At 35.2% G+C, this 23839-nt stretch overlaps 1 protein-coding gene across 1 annotated transcript in view; it reads left to right on the forward strand.

Moving 5' to 3' along the window:
- The window catches only part of LOTGIDRAFT_111479 (hypothetical protein), a gene marked incomplete at both ends in the record, with an annotated part of 53727 nt that overhangs the window by 18671 nt on the left and 11217 nt on the right, over window positions 1-23839 (forward strand). Inside the window, 2 exons of the mRNA XM_009048947.1 lie at window positions 2442-2752; window positions 15794-15993. Coding sequence (XP_009047195.1) covers window positions 2442-2752; window positions 15794-15993 — 511 coding nt within the window. The remainder of the gene's footprint in view (window positions 1-2441; window positions 2753-15793; window positions 15994-23839) is intronic.

Genomic DNA, 23839 nt, shown 5'->3' on the forward strand with positions numbered 1-23839 from the left:
TTCAAGAGTTTAATGATTAATGCTCTTTGAATTCTCTCTTTGAAAGTTGGATTTGGAATATTTTCAAGTTCGATTATCATTTGTTTGTCTGCTTCGTGTCTGGATGTTATGTCTTTATTTCTGTATAATATGTCGTGTTTAAGTGCAGCAGCGTCAACTCTATTAACAGGTTCTTCACCTGGTTTGGGTTTATCATTTTGGTCTAATCGCAGATCTAACCTTGTACCTTGACCAGTGTAATTATGACCGGGGGGATGTTTTTCTCCTGGATATTTTGCCCATGGAAATCCAGGAAGAGAACCTAATGATTTTTGATTGTCAGAACCGAAATAAGTTTTAGGAGTTTGAGCAATTATCATTAACATTTTTATCCAATAATTTTAAAACCATTGCCTTTTTTGTTTTCTAATCTTTTATTTCGCATTTCTCTTATATGTTGTAATTCTTTCAACTCGTTAGATCTTTTCACTGTTTTGTTATATTTACTCCTGCTTTTGCTAATTAATTTTGAAAATTAAATTCATTCTGTTTTTAAAAGATATTATAGGCCTCGGGCGCTTGGGGGTTGGTAAACGGTACCCCTATAGGCTCCGGATTTATTAACCACGTGCCTGGTGGGGTTGTTTGTTTGGTGGGCTTGGGGGCGCTGCAGGCAAAAAGGTAGTACAGTCAAGTAACCTAATTTCGTGGAAACCTATTTTTCGTGGATTTTCGGAAGTGATTAATAATTTACATGAGCGACCTTGCGCGACCTCCGCGTTAGTTTGTTTTAATAAACATGGGTTTTCTCTACAATGTCAGCTAGTAGAATGAATCCAGTAGTTTCAAGCAAGGTAAAATGTATTAATGTATACTTTGACAAATACAAAATGGCGGATTTCACTTATTACCAAACGTCACCATTTTTTATCGGCCGAATTTCCTTATAATCCAGAGTGGTAATCGGAATTTCAAGTGTCGTCTGCTAGAATGTAGTCCAACGAATGAAGTCACGTGATCAACTAGCGGATTCCGTGTCAGCAGAAAATTTCTATGGAACACAAAGTGGGCCGTATTCTTATGTTGTTTCAGTGACTTTTAGCAATAAATCACGCTACGTATCTTATTTTGTCAGTCACTATTTTTTTTTAAATCGTGGTTCTTTGAAGGAATTGTCACTAGTTATAATGAATTGATATTAAAGATAAATACTAAGAGAAGTTAATTATACCACCGGTATCCATAGAACGTGTTTTTCTCGACTTATTTATAGATCAAACATTGTACACGAAATAGGTGACGCATTCTGCCGCCGTTGCCGAGTTGGTTGCTCATGAAATATGGGTCAAAATGAAGGATTCATAAAAAACTTTTTAACTTTGACGAAATTCGGTGTTGAATCCTTATATCCACGAAAATAGGTTACACCACTGTATGTCAAAAAGCGATTTTTTTTTATAAATTATAAAAAGTGCCCCCTATCTATATATTCTCATACTACTTCTATACATCAAATTAATAAATCACACTGCTCTTTAATTTTTTCAGGTAATTCATAAGTCAAGGCAATACCTCATGAGCAAATTATTATATCGTTGCCCCTGTCCGTCTGTCCACAATTGGCTTGTGAACGCAACAGAGAGTACAGTTTTTATCCGATTTTAATTTAATTTGGTGTGATCATTTATATCAATGAGATCTTGGACAAATTCGAATTCGGACGATCTTTAATGAACGGTTTTTGAGTTATTGCCCTTGACTTATTTAAAACGCATCAAAATTTGGTGTGAATATTTATATTGATGTCAAAACGAATGGAGTGGGCGTGGCACATCTGGGTTAAATTACTCATTATTGACATTTTTGGGCAAGGACATAACGCGCATAGAATAGGTTTGTTCAAAATGGAACTTTGCATACAATTACCTTATCTTTTGAGCCACATCGTCTTAGAAGTTCAGTTCTTTCAGCTTCATAGTTAAAAAAAGAGAAACAGGATTTGGAAATTCAATATTTTCAAGTCTTGACCTTCACCTTTGTTGATCTTGACATTGCCAGTGGCTATCAATTTATACTTTATATTTGCTGTCCTATGTCAACTATCGGTTTTATAGCAATTTGAAATTTTTATGACATATATCATGATTTTGACCTTTTTTTTACATCTCCTTTACAAGGTCTGATGTCTACTTCTAGTACTACAATCTTCTAAAAAAAAAAATGCAAAGTTCTGTTCATTAGTCTGTTGTTACACTAAACCTAATTATTGTCGATGGTTGATCTTTTCAGGATCTTTTGTAGTTTGCTACATTTGCAAAGTCCCACTCTGTGCCACGTGTGGCTCTAGTTGTAGTTGTTATCCAAACTAATGCCTATTTAAAAAGGTAAAAGCTGCCTTGAAATTTTATGCTGTGTGAGTGTCTAGACTCATCTTTTATATTCAATAATGATTTTTTTTTCAGCCATAGCAGTTTTGACATATGCTTTACTGGCTTCTGTAAGATTTGTGAAGGCAGCTGGAAATATACATTACAAAATGATAACCAACATTTTACGATCACCTATGTCCTTTTTTGACACGACTCCTGTTGGCAGAATTGTTAATAGATTTTCAAGGGATGTAGAAACTGTTGACAACAACTTGCCCCAGTTATTTAGAAGTTGGATTAATACAGTGTTTAATGTGGCCAGCACTCTTATTGTAATTAGTTATTCAACACCATATTTCCTTATAGTGATTATACCTTTGGCCTTTTTGTACTGGCTGGTGCAAGTAAGTTTTGTCTTTTTCTTTTTTTTTGTTGTATATTTTATTTTTTGAGAGGTAATGAATATTAAAGGATATGTGCATTGTTTGAAAAAAATGAATAAATTCATGATGCAAGGCTAGATTAGTATATTTTAGTAGGGGAAAGCCGAAAAATTCTACATTTGCATCGTAATAGCTAATAAAATACGCAATTTAATGCCAAGCTGTGCAAGCCTGACAATCTTTAATTAGGTATGTCTCACGTTACTCAGTGACATCATAGATGATATTCATCAGAATAAACACAGCTGATTCAATGGAGAATATTAGTTTGAACCGATAAAATGTCCAATTTCCGAAAATAAATGCCCGTATTTTTGCGACAACTGGCCTATAAAAAGGCCTATAATCATCAATAATATGAAATTATTCTACCAAAAAATACTTTACAACAGTTATTTCTGAGTAAAGTGCTTTTAAATGAATTAATACTTCGTGAAATAAACTTGAAATTGTCGCTCTTATTTCGATCTCGGGAATAGGCTAATAAATAATATGGAAAAAAATATAATTAAAAAGGTTTGCTGCATTTACAAAATCAGACTCGTGATATAGACTACTGCTTGAACTGAGCATACCTGCATTTGCCAACATTATTCTAAATGATAACTTGATAACTGTTAATGTAGTAAACCCTTCGTATTATATTTTTTATCCATCGCTGTCCATAGACTGCTATGTTATCTGTCCTGAAAATTAAGACTAAAGTAGTAAATGAGCTTGTTATGCATGGGCACTATAGCTCGCACTGGCTTATTCTTATTCAATAGGCCTGCCGCTGTTACAATATTTCACCTTGTCAAGTTCTAGATGGAATTTAAACAGTCATTTTTTCTTTTGTTGAAAGGAAAGGTAGAAACAGATTAGTAGCAAACACATTTGTCGAAACAAGCGTAAAACGCAAGTCAACATCGATCATGTCATGATGCTGATGACATAAAAAAAAAATTGGCGTAAACGCACCTCTTGTACATCCAAAGGCAGCACAATAAATCATTTTGGCAATTAGATAAAAACGTTATGCTTAACGTCAGAACTAGGCTATACAACAACTTGATGAGTATCATATGTGACGTCATTTCCAAGAGATTCTGAAGATTGCCGGAAAATATGCATAAAAACAATGCTGCTCATAATTTGTCTTTATTTCTTTTATTTTGAACAGATTAACGCATTTTTTTTGTGTGTACAGCTAATAGAGGGCATTTGTAACATCAAGGAGTTGTTTTGGGGCATCAAAGCAAACTATGCACATATCCTTTAATTTTTTTTGTTTGAAGTTTTCTTTTCAAAGTCATGTTTTTGTTATAATTGCAGGGCGTTCTTTGAACTTTTTTGTACTTTAAAAAAATGTTTGAATTTGTTAGTACTCTGCAACAGTTACAGAAACATTAGTACTGGATTGAATCTGCATATTGATTTTTTAATTAATGAATATAAAGTTTCAGAAAAAAAAACTAAAAATTTAAAACTACTGTGGCCCATTGTTCTCATTCTCCCAGTAAAAAATAAAGTCCCTGTGATGGAAAATTGTTTGGATTACAGTAATTGGCCTTAAATAGTAATTGTTGAATGTCACTGAACAGCCCTCTCAATGCCCTGATTAGATGTGAAGCTTAATATTGGTGCCATACATACATGTCCAACATTGTCTGTGTGGCTGTTCATCGGTCTGTCCACAATTGCTTGTAAACTCTCTAGAAGTCGCAATTTTGACAAAACTATATGTCTATAATCACTCAAGGATGAACCCCAAATATAAGAAAAATATTAAGTATGAGCTATTGCCCCTTTTTATATGCACACATGAATATGTGGTCGTATATTGTTGTTGCCCCTGTCCGCATTAAAATTTGTTCGTGAGCATTACAGAAGCTACAGTTTTCAACCAATTTGGATCAAACTTGGTATGATCATTGGAATCAATAAGATCTCAGACAAGTTCTAACTTGAGGCATTTTCAATCGACGGGTTTGTGAGTTATTGCCCTTGACTTTGTCAAACACTTCAAAATTTTGTTTGTGAGAACAATAGAAGCTACAGTTTTAAATCGATTTTGAGGAAACTTGGTGTGATCATTGGAATTTATAAGACTTGACATATTTTTGATGAATTTTTTTTTAGTTATTGCCCTTGACTTTGTAAAACCGTGTCAAAAGTTGTTTTTTTGCCCTTGATTAGAGCTGTGTGATTTAATTGTTTGTTGTATTTGGGTTATTGATATTGATTTTAAAAAATTTTGTGGAATTACTCAGCATAAATACTGGAAAATATATATATGTAATTGAATTCAAACTGATAAAATTTCTTCAATATGAGAAAAAATTTGTACTTTAGTCACTAAAGACTGTTTTATCATATTCTGACAGCTGCCAGTGGGCACAATTCATTAAAGGTCAAGGTCATTAAAGGTTAAAGTCATGAAATATGAGCCTTCAAACATTCAAAGATTCCAACCGGAAATTGCAAAAAATCAAAAGCGAAAATTAAAAATCGGGCTTCCAGAGGCTCTTGTTTTTCATGTTCTTTCATTTGACACCAAAGTCATCTAAATCGGATAAGCTGTTATTTCTGAATAGATTTTGATGCATTTCAGGAAAATAAAAATGGCAACCAAAGTATCACTTCCTTAATGGATTTTATTTTAAAATCGGCTGTAGAAAAACGATGGCTGCTTATGAGTTCAATTTTGTTGACATTTATTTATAACACAGGAAGATATTCAACCAGAAGTTAAAATCGATTTCCCGTTAAACCGGAAGTGAATTACAAACATTACCGTGCCTTTTTGTTTACTTTCAGGTTAATCGGACAAAAAATTAAGAAGTTTATTTTGGTTGAAAATTGCAAAATTTGGTCGAAAAACGTGTGCGACAAATTTTCGGATTTTGATTTTTTCTTAACTGCTATCATATCAGATATTACTATTATTATAGATTCCAAATATGAAATTCTGAAGAAAATCAATCCAAAAATTCGACCTCTAGACATTTGGAAATGTGCAAATACTGGCTTTGCAAAAAAAGAAGGTGTGTAAAAAAAAAAAAAAAAATTGACATTTCGATAACAATCTGAGACTTTGTGGAAGCAATTGTATTCATATTACATGTACATGTAATTTCCACTTGGCAAAGAAATCCTGCAGCAAGGTTTGTCTACTGCCTCTATTAATTTTTATACGCCCACATGAAGTGGGGGGCGTATATTGCCACCACCCATATCCGTCCGTCCGTCCAGAATTGCTGGTAAACTCTCTACAAGACACAATTCTTGATCGATTTTAACGAAACTTGGCATGAGTGTTTGTAATCACCCAAGGATGAACCCTATTGAAAATCAGAAGAATCGAAAAATATTTAGTATGAGTTATTGCCCTTGTTCTTGAAAACGCGTTCAATTTTTAGCTCGTAAACACTCTAGAAGGGACAATTCTTGACAGATTTTGATGAAACTTGGCGTGAGGGTTTGTTATTACCCAAGGATAAACCCTATTGAAAATCAGAAAAATCGAAAAATATTTAGTATGAGTTATTGCCCTTGTTCTTGAAAACGCGTTCAATTTTTAGCTCGTAAACACTCTAGAATGCACAATTCTTGACGGATTTTGACGAAACTTGTTGTGAGTGTTCGTAATCACCCAAGAATGAACCCTATTGAAGATCAGAAGAATCGAAAAATATTTAGTATGAGTTATTGCCCTTGTTCTTGAAAACGCGTTCAATTTTTAGCTTGTAAACACTCTAGAAGATACAATTAGTGAAAGATTTTGAGGAAACTTGGCATGAGTGTTTGTTATCACCCAAGAATGAACCCTATTGAAAATCAGACAAATCGAAAAATAATTAGTGTGAGTTATTGCCCTTGCTATTGAAAGCTCGTTCAATTTTAGCTAGTTAACACTCTAGAAGGCACATTTCTTGACGGATTTTGACAAAACTTGGTGTGAGTGTTTGTAATCACCCAAGGATAAACCCTATCGAAAATTAGAAAAATTGAAAAATATTTAGTATGAGTTATTTCCCTTGTTCTTGAAAACACGTTCAATTTCTAGATGGCCCAATTCTTGACAGATTTTGATAATATTATTCAGTATTGCCTCAAAAAGTTCAAAAGAAGTGTATGTCTGAAGGTTGAATATTTCATACTGGTAATCGTACTGTGCTGTACTGTACTGCCAAATATTTTTATTTAAAATCAAAGCTGCCAGTGGGCGTATATTACCTTGCCTTACCTTAATTAGTCATTTCCTTTAACTTCATGACTGTTTTTAGCATGTTCAAATCACAGTTTTGCTCAGCATATTCTCTCACCCTATTACAGAAAATGTCACCCGTCAATCTCATGCTGATGCTGATGAGTGATGGTGTTACACTGACATTCTCAATTTCATTATCACTATCACAATGATCCATTTCTTAGGTTAATAAATCCTTTGCACTTTTCCTCCAATCAACCAGTGATTGGTCACATATGTTGCATAATTGTCAAGTTCTGGCAACTTCTGGAACCAAACACCGAAGAGTTCTTTAGATTTTCTGAACACAGATAGTGGCACAGTGTCATCCTCGTCAAAAACCGTCCATATTTTCTGCTTTGCGTTTCAATATGACCTGAATTTGCATCTTTCCAACAACTATTTCATCGGCAATTTGTCTACCACTTTTCCCAGCTTTCGATAAATATTATTGTAAAAAGTGTTGTATGTTGCTTTGAGTGAACAAAAGGTTACTGGTTGATTAGGTTTTTGTAAGAATTGTGCCTTCTACGCGGATCGATAAATGAGGGCAATAACTCATAATCATCTGACGTAATGATTTTCAATAGGGTTCATCCATTGGTAAAAACATACAATTTCACCAAGTTTCATCCAAATCAGTCAAGAATTTTGTCTTCTGGAGTGTTGGGGCACCCTTGGGTGATAATGAACAATTGTCACAAGAATTGGGCCTTGTAGAGCATTTACAAGCTAAAAATTAAATGGGCTCTTGAAAGAACAAGGCAATAACTCAAACTTAATCTTTTTCTTATTTTTGGGGTTCATCCTTGAGTGATAATAAACAATTAAACCTATTTTTGTAAAAATCCGTAAATAATTGTGACTTCTATAAAGTTTACAAGCAATTCAGGAACGGACTGACAAACGGCCGGACGGACAATGTCGGACATGTATGGCACCATTATTAAGCTTCTCATCTAATCAGGGCATTGAGAGGGCTGTTTTGTGACATTCGACATTCGTCAATATGAATTACTGTAATCCAAACATCTTTCCATCACACGGCCCTTTTGGCATGTTTAACTAGCCTATTTTGGTTTCCTAGATCCAACAAAGACAGATCTGTTTTGCATCATGTTCCAAATCAGAGTGTTTATAAGCATATTGTCGTTGCCCCTGTCAATCGGTCCATCGGTCAACATTTCTTGTGAGCACTATAGAGACTACAGTTTTTATCTAATTTTGATAAAACTTGGTGTGATGCTTTAGATTAATAAGATCTCAGTCAAGTTCGAATTTGACATATTTTCGATGAACAGTTTTTGAGATATTGTCCTTGACTTAGAACGCCTTGAAATTTTTTAAAAATTGTTTGTGAGCAGGATTGAAGCTACAGTTTTCATCCGATTCTGATGAAACTTGGTGTGATCATTGGAATTCATAAGATCTCGGACAAGTTCTAACTTGACGCATTTTCAATGAACGGTTTTTGTGTTATTTCCCTTGACTTTGTTAAAACGCGTTGAAGCTACAGTTTTCAACCGATTCTGATGAAACTTGGTGTGATCATTGGAATTGATAAGATATCGGGCAAGTTCTAACTTGAAACATTTTCGATGAATGGTTTTAGAGTTATTGCCCTTGACTTTGTTAAAACGTGTCAAAGTTTGTTCGTGAGCACAATAGAAGCTACAGTTTTCAACCGATTTTGATGAAACTTGGTATGATCATTGAAATTGATAAGATCTCAGACAAGTTTTAACTTGACGCATTGTCGCTGAACGGTTTTTGATTTCGGGGAAGGGAGGGTTTGATTCTCCCAAATGTACAGGCCTAGGGTGGAGCAGACACTTTATTTAGAAATTAGGATTAAGGGTCTTGATATTGGGTTTTCTTCTGTTCTTATTCTGATCTGAAATTAGAAAAAATAACTCGCCCGATGGGCGAGAAGTATAGTATCTGTTATGTACTGATTGTTTTTAGTTTACTATGAACAATATTATCATTTAAGTTCTTATTTTTTGAATATGCAACTATCATTTTCTGCTTATAGACATGGGGGAATTTCTCTTGAAGGCTCTTATAGTGGGCATGAACTATCTTGCTTGCTCGATTGCTGGTTGTATTAAACGGGACAACAAAGGGTGCTATGCCTACATTATGATGAATATTTAGTCCTATAGGTCTTGCTGTATTCAATGTCTCAATCCAATGGGCCTCCCTAGATTGACGGAATTTGGTAGTTTCATCTTTGGGCAAGTCAATTTCTATACGCTCAATTGGGATTAGGGTGAGATCGTCTATTGAATGGTCGTCGAGGTTGAAATGATTAGAAACAGGCTTTTTTTTTTTAATTTGGTGTCTGACCTATGAGCTTTAAAGCGAGTTCGTAAATTATTCTTAGTTTTTCCTACATATTGTTTGGGGCATTTCTTGCTTGAAATTAAATATATTACATTCGAATGTTCACATGTTAGATGTTCCTGGATCGTAGAGTTGCTTACAAAATAATGAGTTTCTGATATAAAGGTGAAAGGAGCTCTTGTGCAAGAGTTGATGAGTATCAGTTTCTTTGAAGTACACTTTAATATCCAGTTTATTTGTTTCTGCTATGGAATCTCCCTTAAAGACTGTGGTATCGAGAAAGTCTATGCTTTTGTCACTCACGTTTGCGGTTAGTTTGATAGAAGGATGGTGGTTGTTGAGAATTTCAAAGAATTCCCAAAACTGTTCGATAGAATAAGTCCAAACCATAAAAATGTCATCCAAAAAGCGTCCGTAAAAAAGAGGGTCAAATGGACAGAGTGGCAACACCTCACGTTCCCACTCTGCCATGAAAAGGTTTGCGTACGAAGGGGCGAATCGTTTGCCCATTGCTGTCTCTGAAGTTTGTAAATATGTTTTACCATTAAATGTGAAATCGTTTCGACTAAGACAAATCTCTAAAAGCTGTAGAATTGCATCGTCGGGTCTGTTCGGATCTGGGTTTCTATTAAAAGCTTTACGAACTGTAGTGTTATCGATATTGGTATACATAGAAGAAACGTCGATAGAAATTAAACTAGCATTAGAGGGAACTCGAAGATTTTTTATTTTATTGACAAAATCGGTTGTGTCTTAAAGGTAGGCGCGATGTTGGCATGCTAGAGGTAGTAAGAAATGATCAATATATTCTGACACTGCATATGACTCACTACCACAGTCAGATATAATCGGGCGGCCTTTAGGGATTTTATTCGAAATAAACCACTCCTTGGTTGGATTCTTATGGATTTTAGGCAAAGTGTACAAATGTCTCTCGCGACAATCAGGTTTGGCAGACAGATAGTCATATTGTTTCTGTTTGAGATAACTAGTTTTGACTAAATCGGCAAGAATATTATTAATCATGTTAGCAGTTTCTTTGAAAATTGGTTTCGGTAAAATGGCATAATGTTTAGGATTATTCAGTTGAAAATTGTGCTTTCTTCGAGATTTTATTTGAAATAGGTATACATGTGAAGAGGATCTTGGAGTTTGGGAAGGTTTTGTTGGCTGTGGCGATTAATTTCTGGGCTTGGTTAAAGGAGGTCTTTGGTATCTGATCACGGTTGTTGAGGCCTATATGAAGAATAATGGTAGTAGGTTTGGGATCATGGTCGTAAGATTCCAGGATTGACTGTATGTGATGGATTTGGGCACCGGGGTAAGAATGTATTTCGGTGTCTGAACTGGTTTTGGTAATTCGATTCAGGTTAGATGATCCAATTATTAAGGTAGATTTCTTTAGAGCAGGTAGTTTCCATAATGATTTGTCCTTGGTTTGGTGATAATACGGATTGGTAGTGGATATAATGGTCGTCGACGGTGTGATTGGTACTGGTTTGGTAGTTGTTAGAATTGTAGCATTGGGAACGGACTAGGATCTGGTTCGAGGGGGGGAAGGTCTGGATACACGTCTCGACTTGGATGGAGACTGAGGGGTGGTTTGCTGGTCCAAAAACGCACAGAAGGAAGAAAGGTTGGCGGATCCTGGATCACGTGGTGAAGATTCAGATGGTGTGGAAGGGGAAGACGAGTCTGAAAGTGAAAAGAGAAGGGGTGTGCCCTCTCTACGAGAGCGTTTACCTATGTCTGCTGGACTAGGAGTAGGTGAACTTCGGGCTCGTTTAGGGGTTTGGTTCGGCAGTGTGGTGGCTCTAGATGGTGCAGGTGTAGTGTCCATGTCAGTTGGTAGAGATATGGTTACTCTGGTCTTTGTTCCGTTGATTGTTTGGTAGAATTTGGAGATTACAGCTTGAGTGAGACGTTTCCCATAGGAGCGACGGGCCCAGGACAGGGCATGAGAAACGATGCGGTCGACGGCAGGTGATGATAAAGACTTGGTACGAATGGTGGTCAGCTTCTCTTGAAGTGTGGTTTGGTAATGGTCGATCAGGACTTGCGTAACCTTACAGAGCCATATCCAACTCAGAGACTTTGCGTTTGAAGGTAAACGCTGGTTGGCCTTGCTGTTGAAGGGTAAGGATTGCCAAATGATGGAGGCACTGCAAAACTTGGAAGAACACCTTCACAAAGGGTTCTTCCTCCTTATGAGTGGGGACTGGTTGGCGTCGGTGGGCTGGTAGTCGTTTCTGTTGTTGGTCAGGTCGATGGTTACCTCTTGATTGGTAGGCTGTGTTGTAAGTAGGTCGGCGATGGGGTGGGATATAGCTGGATGGGTTGGTTGGTGGTCGGCGATTGGTAGGTGGTAGAGGTCGATGGAAGACAGGGCCGTTGTAGGGTACGTGATATTGGTTTGGTTGACGATTAGTGTTTCTATGTCTGGCTTCTTGCCAGTGGTTGTTGTAGTTGGGGAGCATAATGAAAATAACTTGGGGTTAGGCCACACCAATTTAATTAGTTGAATTACAGGCAAAACTTTTGAAAAAAGCAGGGAGCAGGGGGGGATAAAAATAAAACAAAAAAAAAAAATCTGCATTTCAAGAAGACGAAAAAGGAATGTATTTAAAACTTTATTTATATCCTTTGGAAACAAACAACTTAAATTGAGCCTCAATGAATATATTGAAAAGATTGAAAAGATTAAAGGTGGTATGTCATGTGTGTAATTATGCCTTTAAAACGAAATACACTCAAAATATATCTTAGATACAGGAAAGAGAATTGGCCGAAAGCCTTTAAAATGTCAAAGATAACACATATTAAATGCAAAATTAAATTTAAATTGTCTTAAAACTGCTACGGGTGTAACTATCTCTACATCGGTAGTTTCATGGTCTATTTCGATACCGGCTTTAACGCTGGAGACGGTTACTTCTTCTGTGTCCTGCCATCCGGAGCGCGTCAACAAATTACCAACATTTTCGTCATCAGAGGCACGCATTATAGTTCGTTTTGTGACACGGCCCTCGGTACATATGGAGACGTTGATATACACATCGAGTTCAACGCTCATTTTCTAACATTTTCACATAGATGTATTTTCATTACAACAATTGAATAATGGCCGACGAGAGAATTTTTACAAAATTTGCAGATTGGAACGAACCAAATCACAAATCATGTGTTGTTGGTTTATTTTATTTTTTGAAAGGCTTTTCCAGATTTCCAGAACTAATCTCGTAATACAACAAATTTTAAAACTATCTAGCCAACAATCAACATATTACAAACCAATTTATCTTTCGAATGAAAATAGCTTCGGTTCAAGATTTATTTTAGAAATTTGCAGGCACCTCATTTGCATAGTCGTACTTGCTTTGTAGTACCGTTATCAAAAACATCGTGGAACTAGCCTTTTGTCTCATTAACACTGACTGACCATTCAACAGAGAACGCTTTCGCTAAGCGAGTACAACTTATCAACCGAGTTACGTCCCTTTAGGATTTCGTGTTGAAATTTTTACATCGGCGGACACAGTAAGAATAAAAAAAAATAGATTTTTTCATTTTTATTTTTATTGGGATTCGTCAAAAAAGCAGGTCGGCGGGCCCGTAATCCAAGTTTATAAATTGGTGTGGCCTTAGAAGGGAATGTACAGCGGATGTAACAGGAGGAAACTGTATATGCTAGCGTGAAAATGTTGGGATCAAATTATGCAAATAAGTCAAACTGGGTTTGGGGATATATAAAGTAAGATGAAAAATGCAAAAAAATATATATTTAGGTGATAAATAACGCTAACAATGATGTGAAAAAAACGCGTCAAAATGTGTTTGTGAGCACAATAGAAGCTACAGTTTTCAACCAAATTTGATCAAACTTGTTATGATCATTGGAATTGATAAGATCTCGGACAAGTTCTAACTTAAGGCATTTTCAATGAACGCTTTCAGAGTTATTTTCCTTGACCTTGTAAAACACTTCAAAATTTGTTTATGAGCACAATAGAAGCTACAGTTTTCAACTGATTTTGATGAAACTTGGTGTGATCATTGGAATTGATAAGATCTCAGACAAGTTCTAACTTGAGATATTTTTGATAAACTTTTTTTGAGTTATTGCCCTTGACTTTGTGAACACGCATCAAAAAGTTGTTTTTTGCCCTTGATTAGAGCTGTGTGATTTAATTGTTTGTTGTATTTGGGTTATTGATATTGATTTTAAAAAATTTTGTGGAATTACTCAGCATAAATAACTGGCATATATATGTGTAATTGAATTCAAACTAATAAAATTTATTCAATATGAGAAAATTCGTACTTTAGTCACTAAAGACTGTTTTATCCTTTCTGACAGCTGCCAGTGGGCGTATGTTGCCTTGCCTCACAAGCTATCTTCTATTCGGCCGTAACAACACAAAATTCCACTCTGGTCTAACTTGATTTAGCGAAACAGTCCTTTGCTTGAATTTATCATCATGTGTGATATGGTTTTGAGTATCCTTAAACCAAAGATTTTTGATGTGTTGGCTAATTCTGTTGACGTGCTTGATATCCGCAGGATTTTCTGATATTGAACAGTTATTCCAATTTTAAATCGTAGAAATTTTCCTTATTTCAGTTAATTGATTTTGTTCAAACTGCTTGTACTCCTTGTTGATATTTCTAATCCAGCTATAGGCCATCTGCGAATCAGACCAATAGTAGATTTTATCAAAGTTTTAATGATGTAATGCTTTCACCACACTCACAGTAAGCTGTGCAGATACAAGACAGGCTAAAAGTTCAAATCGAGGCTTTGTTTGCTTTGACAAAGGAGCAACACGAGTCTTTGATGCTATAAGATTAGAATGAATAAATGTTTTTGATTACACCTTAAATAAATACAAGTACCAAATGCTCGTTCTGAAGCATCACCAAAAACATGAAGTTCAATCCCACAATTGTCACAATTGTCAATACAACAACATCTAGGAATTTCCACGATATGAGTCATTTTTATACGCCCACATGGAAATGTGGACGTATATTGCCGTCGCCCCCTGTCTGTCGTTCCATCAGTTCATTGGTCTGTCGGTCCGTCAACATTTTTTGTGAACACATAGAGACTACAGTTTTCAACTGATTTTAATGAAATTTGGTGTGATCATTTATATTGATGAGATCTTGGTCAATCTTTACAATCTTTCGATGAACGGTTTTTGAGTTATTGTCCTTGACTTAAGAAATACGCGTCAAAATTTGTTTGTGAACATAATAATAATTTCAACTGATTTGAATAAAATTTGGTGTGATCATTTATATTGATGAGATCTTGGGCAAGTTCGAATTTGATATTTCAGTGAACGGTCTTTGAGTTATTGCCCTTTACTTAGGAAAAACGCATCAAAATTATCTCCATTTTGGTATCTCATTCGCTTTTTTAGCATAATTAGTTGAGATTTTATGGCAATTTTTTTATGACATTCCAGCAATTCGTAAAAAATCAACTTATGGAGAAAATGCCATTTAAAGATTTGAACACTAAATCACTGCTAGTCCATAGCAACGAATGCGTTATATTAAAGATAGGGCAATTATTTTTTGTTTAAGGACTTTTGGCTGAAAATTGTCCTTGCCATGGTAACGGCAAAGGACGTTGTATCTTTAAAGCCCAATAATGTGACGTTATAACCTTTGTTTGACATTGTTGCACATTCAACTTCTTTGAATTCATCCAAAACGTCACTAAATCATCAGTGCTAAGTTTACAGATATAAAGTAAATATATCTAATCTGGTTGTCATGGAAACAAATTAAAAAAAGAACACAATTTACTCGAAATTTGACGAAATTACTGCCGTTTGTTTGTATCTTTGCAAAAAAAAAGGTAATTATGATAATTTACAAACATTTTGTTGTAAAAATTGAAAAAATATATACACAAGTTCATGCAAATTGTCATTGCCATGGTATCTGCAAAGGACGATGTATCTTTAAAGCTCAATAATGTGAGGTTATAACCTGTGTCTGACACTGTTGCACAATCAACTTTTTTGAATTTTTCCACAATTTCACTAAATCATCAGTGCTAAGCTTATAGATAAAAAATAGATATGTAACCTGGTTGCCATGGTAACAAATTAAAAAAACACACAATCTACTTGAAATTTGACGAAATTACTGCATTTTTAGTTTTGATGATTTACAAACATTTTGATGTACAAATTGTACAAATATATCTCTATCAGGTGTAATTGATTACCCCTTTAGAGTTGGTTAACTTTATCATCTTTATATATATATCAATGTTATCTATGCTTTATTGTGAAATTTCTTAAACACCAGATCAATTCAAAGTGGGTGTATCTGATTAAGGGTTACTATCTAGGAGTACATAATACATCTTTTTTGGCAATAACTATGTATTATTAAATATTTTACAGCGATTCTATATACCAACTTCAAGACAGTTAAAGAGAATTGAATCGACAACAAGATCACCAATATATTCTCATTTTAGTGAGACAATAACAGGTGCTTCTTCAATACGGGCTTATGGAGTTTCAAGGAGATTTATTGAGGAATCACAGCTGAAAGTTGACAAAAACTTGGTTTTTTATTTTGCTGGAATTGCATCAAATAGGTAATAATATTTTCTTTATCCTTTTTTTCCCAAATAAAAGACACTTCAATGTGCATTTGGCCATAAACAGGCACTTTAATAACACCAAACAAAACAACAGCACTGTATATTTATACACAAACCAATATCTTGTACCAAGCAACCATTGCCTTACACTAGGCAAAAAATGCCTTACACCAGGCAAACAATGCCTTACACCAGACAAACGGTGCCTTACACCGTGGCAATCATAGCCTTACTCTAAGCAAACAATGCTGACCACAACAGACAAGATCCTTTAAAAATTCTTAATATTTAACTACCCATGCCTTATATTTAGCATATACTGCTACTTACCAATGGCAACTGATGCCAAAAAATGCAACCGATGGTTAGAATAACAATATACGATACAGGATTTTCAAACATACAAACTAAATCATTCATTAAACATGTTCTTCCTGTGTGTAAATGATTACTACTCCGATAACTCTTTATCCAATCATTTTATTATCTCCCTTTACAAAGCTCTAGCTATATTCTAAAATAATTTAACTATCAGCCAAGCGCCCAAAGGATGAGAGAAATTATATGAATATATAGCTCGAGGGCTTGAGGATTATTATTGCATATTCCTGGTAATCCAGCCAGAATATGCTCTAACACTCATGTGTAAAGTAAAAAGAAAAAATATGAACCCTGACCTATGTCACTTGATCATAGTTGATGTCAGGCCCAGCAACCTATTTAAAGCCAGGCATGTTGTCAACCTTAAATTATATAAACATATAACCCGGGAGGGACTTGGGAGGGAAGATTAATCCTCAAGCCCTCGGGCTATATATTCATATAATTTCTCTCATCCTTCGCGCCCATCGGGCGCTCGGCTGAGAGTTCAATTATTTTCCATCTATGCCCTTCGGGCATTTTGGATTAATATTGCATAATTTAAAGAGGTTGACAACAAGAATTGAAAAAAGATTAAAAAACCTGAAAATGTTCATAATTTATTCAACACAACATCTGAAAAAGAAGTCAGGATATCTCTGTTATAGAAGTCTTCTTTGACCTCCAATCAGCTGTCTTCAGTATTTCTGAAATAGAAAGTCCTGCTAAGTTAGCAGCAGACGAGGCAGCACCTCTTAAGGAATGTGGTTTAAAAATATCTGGATTAATGCCGGAAGAAATCAAAGCTTCTTTAATCCACCTGGAAATAGTAGAGGCACATACAGCTTTTTATTGAAAAAAGAAATAAATAAACTTTGTGTTTTACGTTTACTCTCTGTTGTTGAAATATATGTACGTAATGTATGACATGGACAGATGTATAAATTTTTATAATTATTTATGTTGACACTATATAGAGGTTGTGAAGGACGAGATGTTTTTAATATACTCGATGTTGAGAGACTTATAGCTGTCCTGGAATCTTTCACAGAATCTAAAGAGAAAGATGCTAATGTTTGACAACGTTGGGCAGTTGACAATGACAACAGAGAAACTGCTTTAATTGTAAGCATTCGTAGAGACAATGAATCCAATGTATACAAAGAACTTAAATATCGTAATAAAATAGATATATCTCATGTTGCCAAGTAGCGTGGTTTAGGAGGTTTTTGTACAAAAACACCTTTCATGAAACAACCAAGTAAAGGATAGTCTTTTAGACGGGAATTCCCTACAGTTACCAATGTCAGAGCTATACTTGAACGTGTTGCATTTATAACACTATATGAGCAATTAGATTTAACAAATTTTCTATAGATTTTCCCTTGCACACACCAAAGATTCCATCTATTCCAAGCCAACTGATATTGCTTGTTTGTTTTAGGTCGCCATGAGTTAAGGATGAGTTCTGCAGACTCTTTTGAAATGCCTTTACACTGAATGTTTGCCCTGATACAAGACAAACGGTCAACCTGAGGGAATTGCCTTTCAATGGATGTAACGCACCCCTGTAAATCTTTTCTCTTGGGCAAAAGAAGTGGGTAATCCACCAAAAGGTTTAAAAGTAGAGGATACCATACCTGGGTTGACCAAGCTGGAACAACCATTATTGCCCAAGATACCTTGTCCAACAAAATCTTGTTGAGGATCCGTGGTATTAAACTGAAAGGAGCAAAAATATAAGGATAATTACTCCAAGAAATGGTGAAGTTATCACAAGCTACACAGTAAAGATCTGGATACCAAGCAACGTAAGGTTCAATCTGATAATTTAAGGAGGATGCAAATAAATCTATATCTGAAGTATGAAAATAGTTACAAATCTTATTAAATGTATTCTCATGGAGCATCCACTCCGTGGAATTCGAAAAATCTTGATAAAAAGTCAGCCTCCAGGTTGAATTTACCTTGGATATGCTTAGCAGACAAATATATAAATATATTCCGTCTAGAACACCATAACCAAATAGATTTGGACAGTTCATGTAATGAATTGATTGCACCTCCAAGATTGTTAATATAAGCAATGGCAACAGAATTATCAGCTGTATACAGATTTGTATATCATGGAGTTCAGAACAAAGACTTTCAAAAGCCTTAAACACTGCCAACAGTTCTTAGAAATTAATATGATTTCCTTGTTCACTTGGAAGCTATAAAGAATTTGTCTTTAAATTATTTAAGTGAGCTCCCCAACCCATTTCAGATGCATCAGTGGTTACCATCTCATCCACTGGTGGGGGCTGAATGAGATTCCCATTGAAAAGATGGCATTTGTCAATCCACCAATAAAGCTCCTGGATCATATAAGAATCAAGTTTCGCAACAGTGTCGTAGTCAAGGTTGGATTGTGAAAGCTGTCTTGTTTTGCCTTTGTCTAAATAGTGCATATAAAATGAAGCAGGTCGGATTGCAATTCTACTAAAAGAGCAAAAACCAATGAAAGAGGCTAAATCTCTTACAGTGAAAACTGAAGCTAATAAATTTCTAGCTGAAGAGACAATCTTATCTAACTTATCCTGAGTCATCAAAACTTTATATGACTGTGTTTATAATAAAACCAAGAAAGACTAATTCTTTAGATGGTTTTAATTTTGATTTTTCAAAATTTACTTAAAATCCAAGACTATGAAACAAATCTATAGCCTTACATGTGTTAGATCTTGACTCTTCAATAGTTGAAGATGAGAAAAGTGAATCATCTATAAAGTAATAGCTTTCCCAAGAAAGAAAAAATTGGTTTCAAAACTTTGGTGAACACCCGAGGTGCTGATGAAATACCAAATGGCAAACATTTGAAATGATAAATGACATCACGCCAAACAAAACATAAGTACTTCCTTGTAACTGCTGTCAAACAACCAGTTATGTTCCCTTGTTGCATAAACTTAAGGTCATTTAGGAGGCACTGATTTTGGTAATAAAGTAAGACTAACAGAGTCTGCGCATTAGGCTTAATTTGGCACAACAAAACGAGTATGGATGAGCATGGTCTAAATTTCAAGAAAAAGAATTGTTTTTGTTAAAAGCTCCATTAATCGGGGAAAAGGTAATATATTTGGTCCTTTTATTTGTATAATATGTTATGTTCGCACCTCCAGTTATTCTATTGCATATCTTATACATGTTATATTGTCATATTATTAATTAATAACATTTTGCAAGAAATTTGGAATAATCCGAACCTGTCCAACCCTAGATTGGCATTCATGTACCCACCTGTCCTCGCCAATTTTTCCGCATTTATAGATTTATAGAATGTAGAGTTAATTCAGTGTCTCTTTACTAAGCTAAAGACTTATAAGTGTTTTTTATTCAATATTTTTCAGTTTTTACGAGTTTGATTGAGTATTATGTAAAGATTGAAGCCTGTTAATAAATCCAATAATTTGATAACTGGCTGATTAACTAAGAGACTCCGTCAACTCCGTCATTTACGAACCCCGAACAGCCCAGCTGTTACAGTAAAAACTTACGATATTTTGAGAGCTTTCAACAAAACCAATTTATCAAGATTAAAGTTAAGGACCTTTGATGTTTGAAGATACCAAGACCAAGAAAATAGTTAACAACTTGTGAACTGTTAAAGCAAGATTAGCAAGAATAAAACCAAACTAAGTTTATTCAAGATTTAATGAACTATCTTCTAAAATTATTGTTTGTAAAATATTCTACAAACAACCAAGACTTTGTGAAAATTAAATCGCTTTAAACTCTATGTCTGTAAACTACTTTATAAACTACCAAGAATCCAATCTCAAGTGAAGACTTTTAAGAAATAGAAGATTTATTGAAGAAATATAGATAATATTATTAACAATCAAGGGCAATATGGCTACAAGTAAAGAATCAATAAACATTCAAGATGTTAAGAAAACTGAAGAACTTGGAGCTGATGCCAAACCAAAGGATGGTAAACAGTTAAAAACTAAACTTAGCAGAGACTTTGTTACAAGTAAAAGAAGGACTAAGAAATACCAGTATCAGTTACAGTCATTACTTGCAGATCATGCTGATGCTGATAAATTGGTTGCTGCAAGAGAAGAATATGACACCCTCTCGAATGAACTTTATACAACATTCAGTAATTTGGAATCAATTAAAGAAGATGATAAAGAGAGTGAAAATTTAAAGGAAGCATATGAAGCTCTTGAAGTGGAAGAAGCAAATTTATTATTCGAGATAAATAGAAGAATTCATGATTTAAGGTCAGATGATGTATCAGTAGTATGAAATAGAAGTTCAAGATCATATTTCTCCTCTGGTAATGGCATTTTTATACAAAGGGAAGCTGAACCTGTGGATCATGATTCCCGATTAGAGAGAATAAATGAATATGTTCAGACTCAAGATAATTCAAACCCTGTTGAAGTAGACCATAGAATTGCAGAAACACCAACTAGTAGAATTGCTCATGATTCAAGCATTACAACTACTGAAAATCCGACAACTGGAATGGCAGTAAATCCAATCATTGGAATGATTGAAAATCCCACCAACAACATTGTCGGAAATACAACTTCTATAGATTCAACTACAAATGAATTAATATTAAAAATGGTTGAACTAATGTCATCGCTTCAAGATCGAGATGGTCTACCTAGGATTGAACCAGAAGTATTCAAGGGTGAAGTTCTCAAGTATCCTGTTTGGATCAAGTCCTTTGAAACCTTCATCGAGAACAGGACATGGAACCCATCTGAACGATTATTTTACCTAAGTAAATATCTTAATGGTGACGCTAAACAGTCTGTAGCTGGATTACTGACATTAGATACCAATGAAGCTTACAATAGAGCCAAGGAAATTCTAACAAACAGATATGGTACTCCTTGGCTCAAGAATATCGAAAGGAAATAGACAACTGGAAGCCAATAGCTCCTAACGATGGAGAAGGTCTTAGAAAATTTGCAGACTTCCTACAAAATTGCGAAACTGCAATGAATAAAATACAATATTTACAAATCTTGAATGATGCAAAGGAAAATCAGAAAATGTTGAGGATTCTACCAAACTACATATGTAATGCCTGGTCAAAATTAGCAGACTCCTGGAGACATGGAGAAGTTCAGGGAAGACCAGCATCCTACCCACCCTTTTCAGAATTTGTAAAATTTCTAACTAAAGAAAGCCGAATAGCCTGCGACCCAGTCACTTCATATAAGGCCAGAAAGGGAGTGATTACTACTACCAAATCAGAAAAGAAGAGACATATCTCACTTTCAACAAGTTTAATCCAAAAGGAAGAAGAGATTTGCAAGTGTTGTCAAGGGAACCATGGCTTGGACAACTGTAAAAAGTTCTTAAACCTTACACTTTCAGAAAGAAGAAATTTCATAAGGAAGAAAAGGTCTTTGTAATGGTTGTTTTAAGTATGGCCATATACGTCACAACTGTCAGGACAAGAAAACCTGCAACAGGTGCAACAGACTTCATCCGACTTCTTTACACGATGAAGATTTCATTAACAAGATACAGAGAAAGAAGACGGAAATTGTATCTAACTGTGTGGACCTTGGCTACTCCTCACACAGTCTGATCATACCCTTATGGTTATATCTACAAGACAAACCTGAACACAAGAAACTATGTTATGTAATTGTTGATGATCAATCAGATGTAACATTTATTGAGACCTCCACTATCAATCAGTTAAAGGCTGATGGTCCAGAAATTGAATTGATATTAAACACGATGCTGAGTTCAGCTACCATACCCAGTAAAAAGATATCAGGGTTAGTGTTGAGAGGCTATAATGAAGAAACGGAAATACCACTCTCATCAATATACACCAGAGATGTTATCCCAGCAAGTAGAAAACAAATACCCAGGCAGGAAACAGCTGAAAAATGGCTTCATCTTAAACCTATAGCAAGAAAACTTATGCCCTATTCTGAAGATATTGATGTTGCAGTGCTTGTTGGAAGAAACTGTCTTAGAGCCATTAAACCAAGGGAAATCATACCAGGAAAGGATGATGAGCCGTACGCTATAAGAACAGAACTTGGATGGGGAATCATAAGCAGAACTATGGATGAAGACAATCATCAGTCTCATACAAATCACATAGTAACGAGAACGGTACAAATAGAACAGAACGTTGGTGAACCACATAGATGCCATTTCGCCTTGAAAACACAAATTAAAGAAGTCATAAGTCCTCATCACGTCAGAAGAATGTTTGAACAAGATTTCAACGAAGCTAAAACTCAAGATATTAGTTATTCTCAAAATGAGAAAAGATTCCTGAAGACTCTGGAAAATGGTATTCATAGAACTACTGACGGTCATTACGAGATGCCACTGCCATTTAAAGAAGAAAATGTCACTTTTCCTAACAACAAGTATATGGTGATTAACAGAACCAAAACATTACAGAAAAGATTATTATATGATGTCCAATACAAGAACGATTATGAACGTTTAATGAAAAGTACATTAGAAAATGGTTATGCTGAATTGGTACCAAAGGAAGAACTTTCACTTAATAATGGTCATATCTGGTATATACCACATCATGGGATCTATAATGCTAAGAAGCCTGGTAAAATACGTATCGTGTACGATTGTAGCGCTGAATACAAGGGAATTTCCATCAACCAAAAGCTTCATACCGGTTTAGATTTGACATCTAGCCTTTTAGGCGTCTTATGTAGATTCAGACAAGATGACATAGCCTTCATGTGTGATATAGAAGGAATGTTTAACCAAGTTAGAGTCAATGAAGCAGATCGGAATTTTTTACGCTTTTTATGGTGGTCCGATGGAGATTATAACAAACCCCCTGAAGATTATAGAATGACCACCCACTTATTTGGAGCCACTTCTTCTCCAGCTTGTGCAAACTTTGCACTTAAGAAGACAGCCAATGACTTCCAAGATTTGTATGGCACTGAAGCATCTAACTTTCTTCGCAGGGATTTTTATGTAGATGATGGGTTGAAGTCAGTACCTACAACCTCTGATGCCATCAAATTGATCAAGAACACTATCGCCTTATGCCAGAAAGGTGGATTTCATTTACACAAGTTTGTGACAAATAACCAAACAGTCATCAGTAGTATACCCCCTGAAGAACGAGCTGCAGACAAAAAATCAGATCTAATCAAGGAAGCCTCCACCATTGAACGTGCTTTGGGAGTCTACTGGTGTGTAGAATCAGATGAATTTCAATTTCGAATTGAATTAAAGGATAAACCACTTACAAGACGCGGCATACTGTCAACACTCAGTTCAATTTTTGACCCTCTTGGTATGGTTTCACCCTTTCTGTTGCAAGGCAAGGCTATTTTACAAGAATTATGCAGAGAAAGTACCAGTTGGGATGATGTAATACCTGCAGAAGTTCGTACCAAATGGGAAAAATGGAGAAACAACATTCACTTGTTAGAAAATGTCAAGATTAATAGATGTTACAAGC

This window comes from Lottia gigantea (assembly GCF_000327385.1).
Source record: "Lottia gigantea unplaced genomic scaffold LOTGIsca_13, whole genome shotgun sequence".
In the NCBI taxonomy this organism is placed as follows: domain Eukaryota; kingdom Metazoa; phylum Mollusca; class Gastropoda; family Lottiidae; genus Lottia; species Lottia gigantea.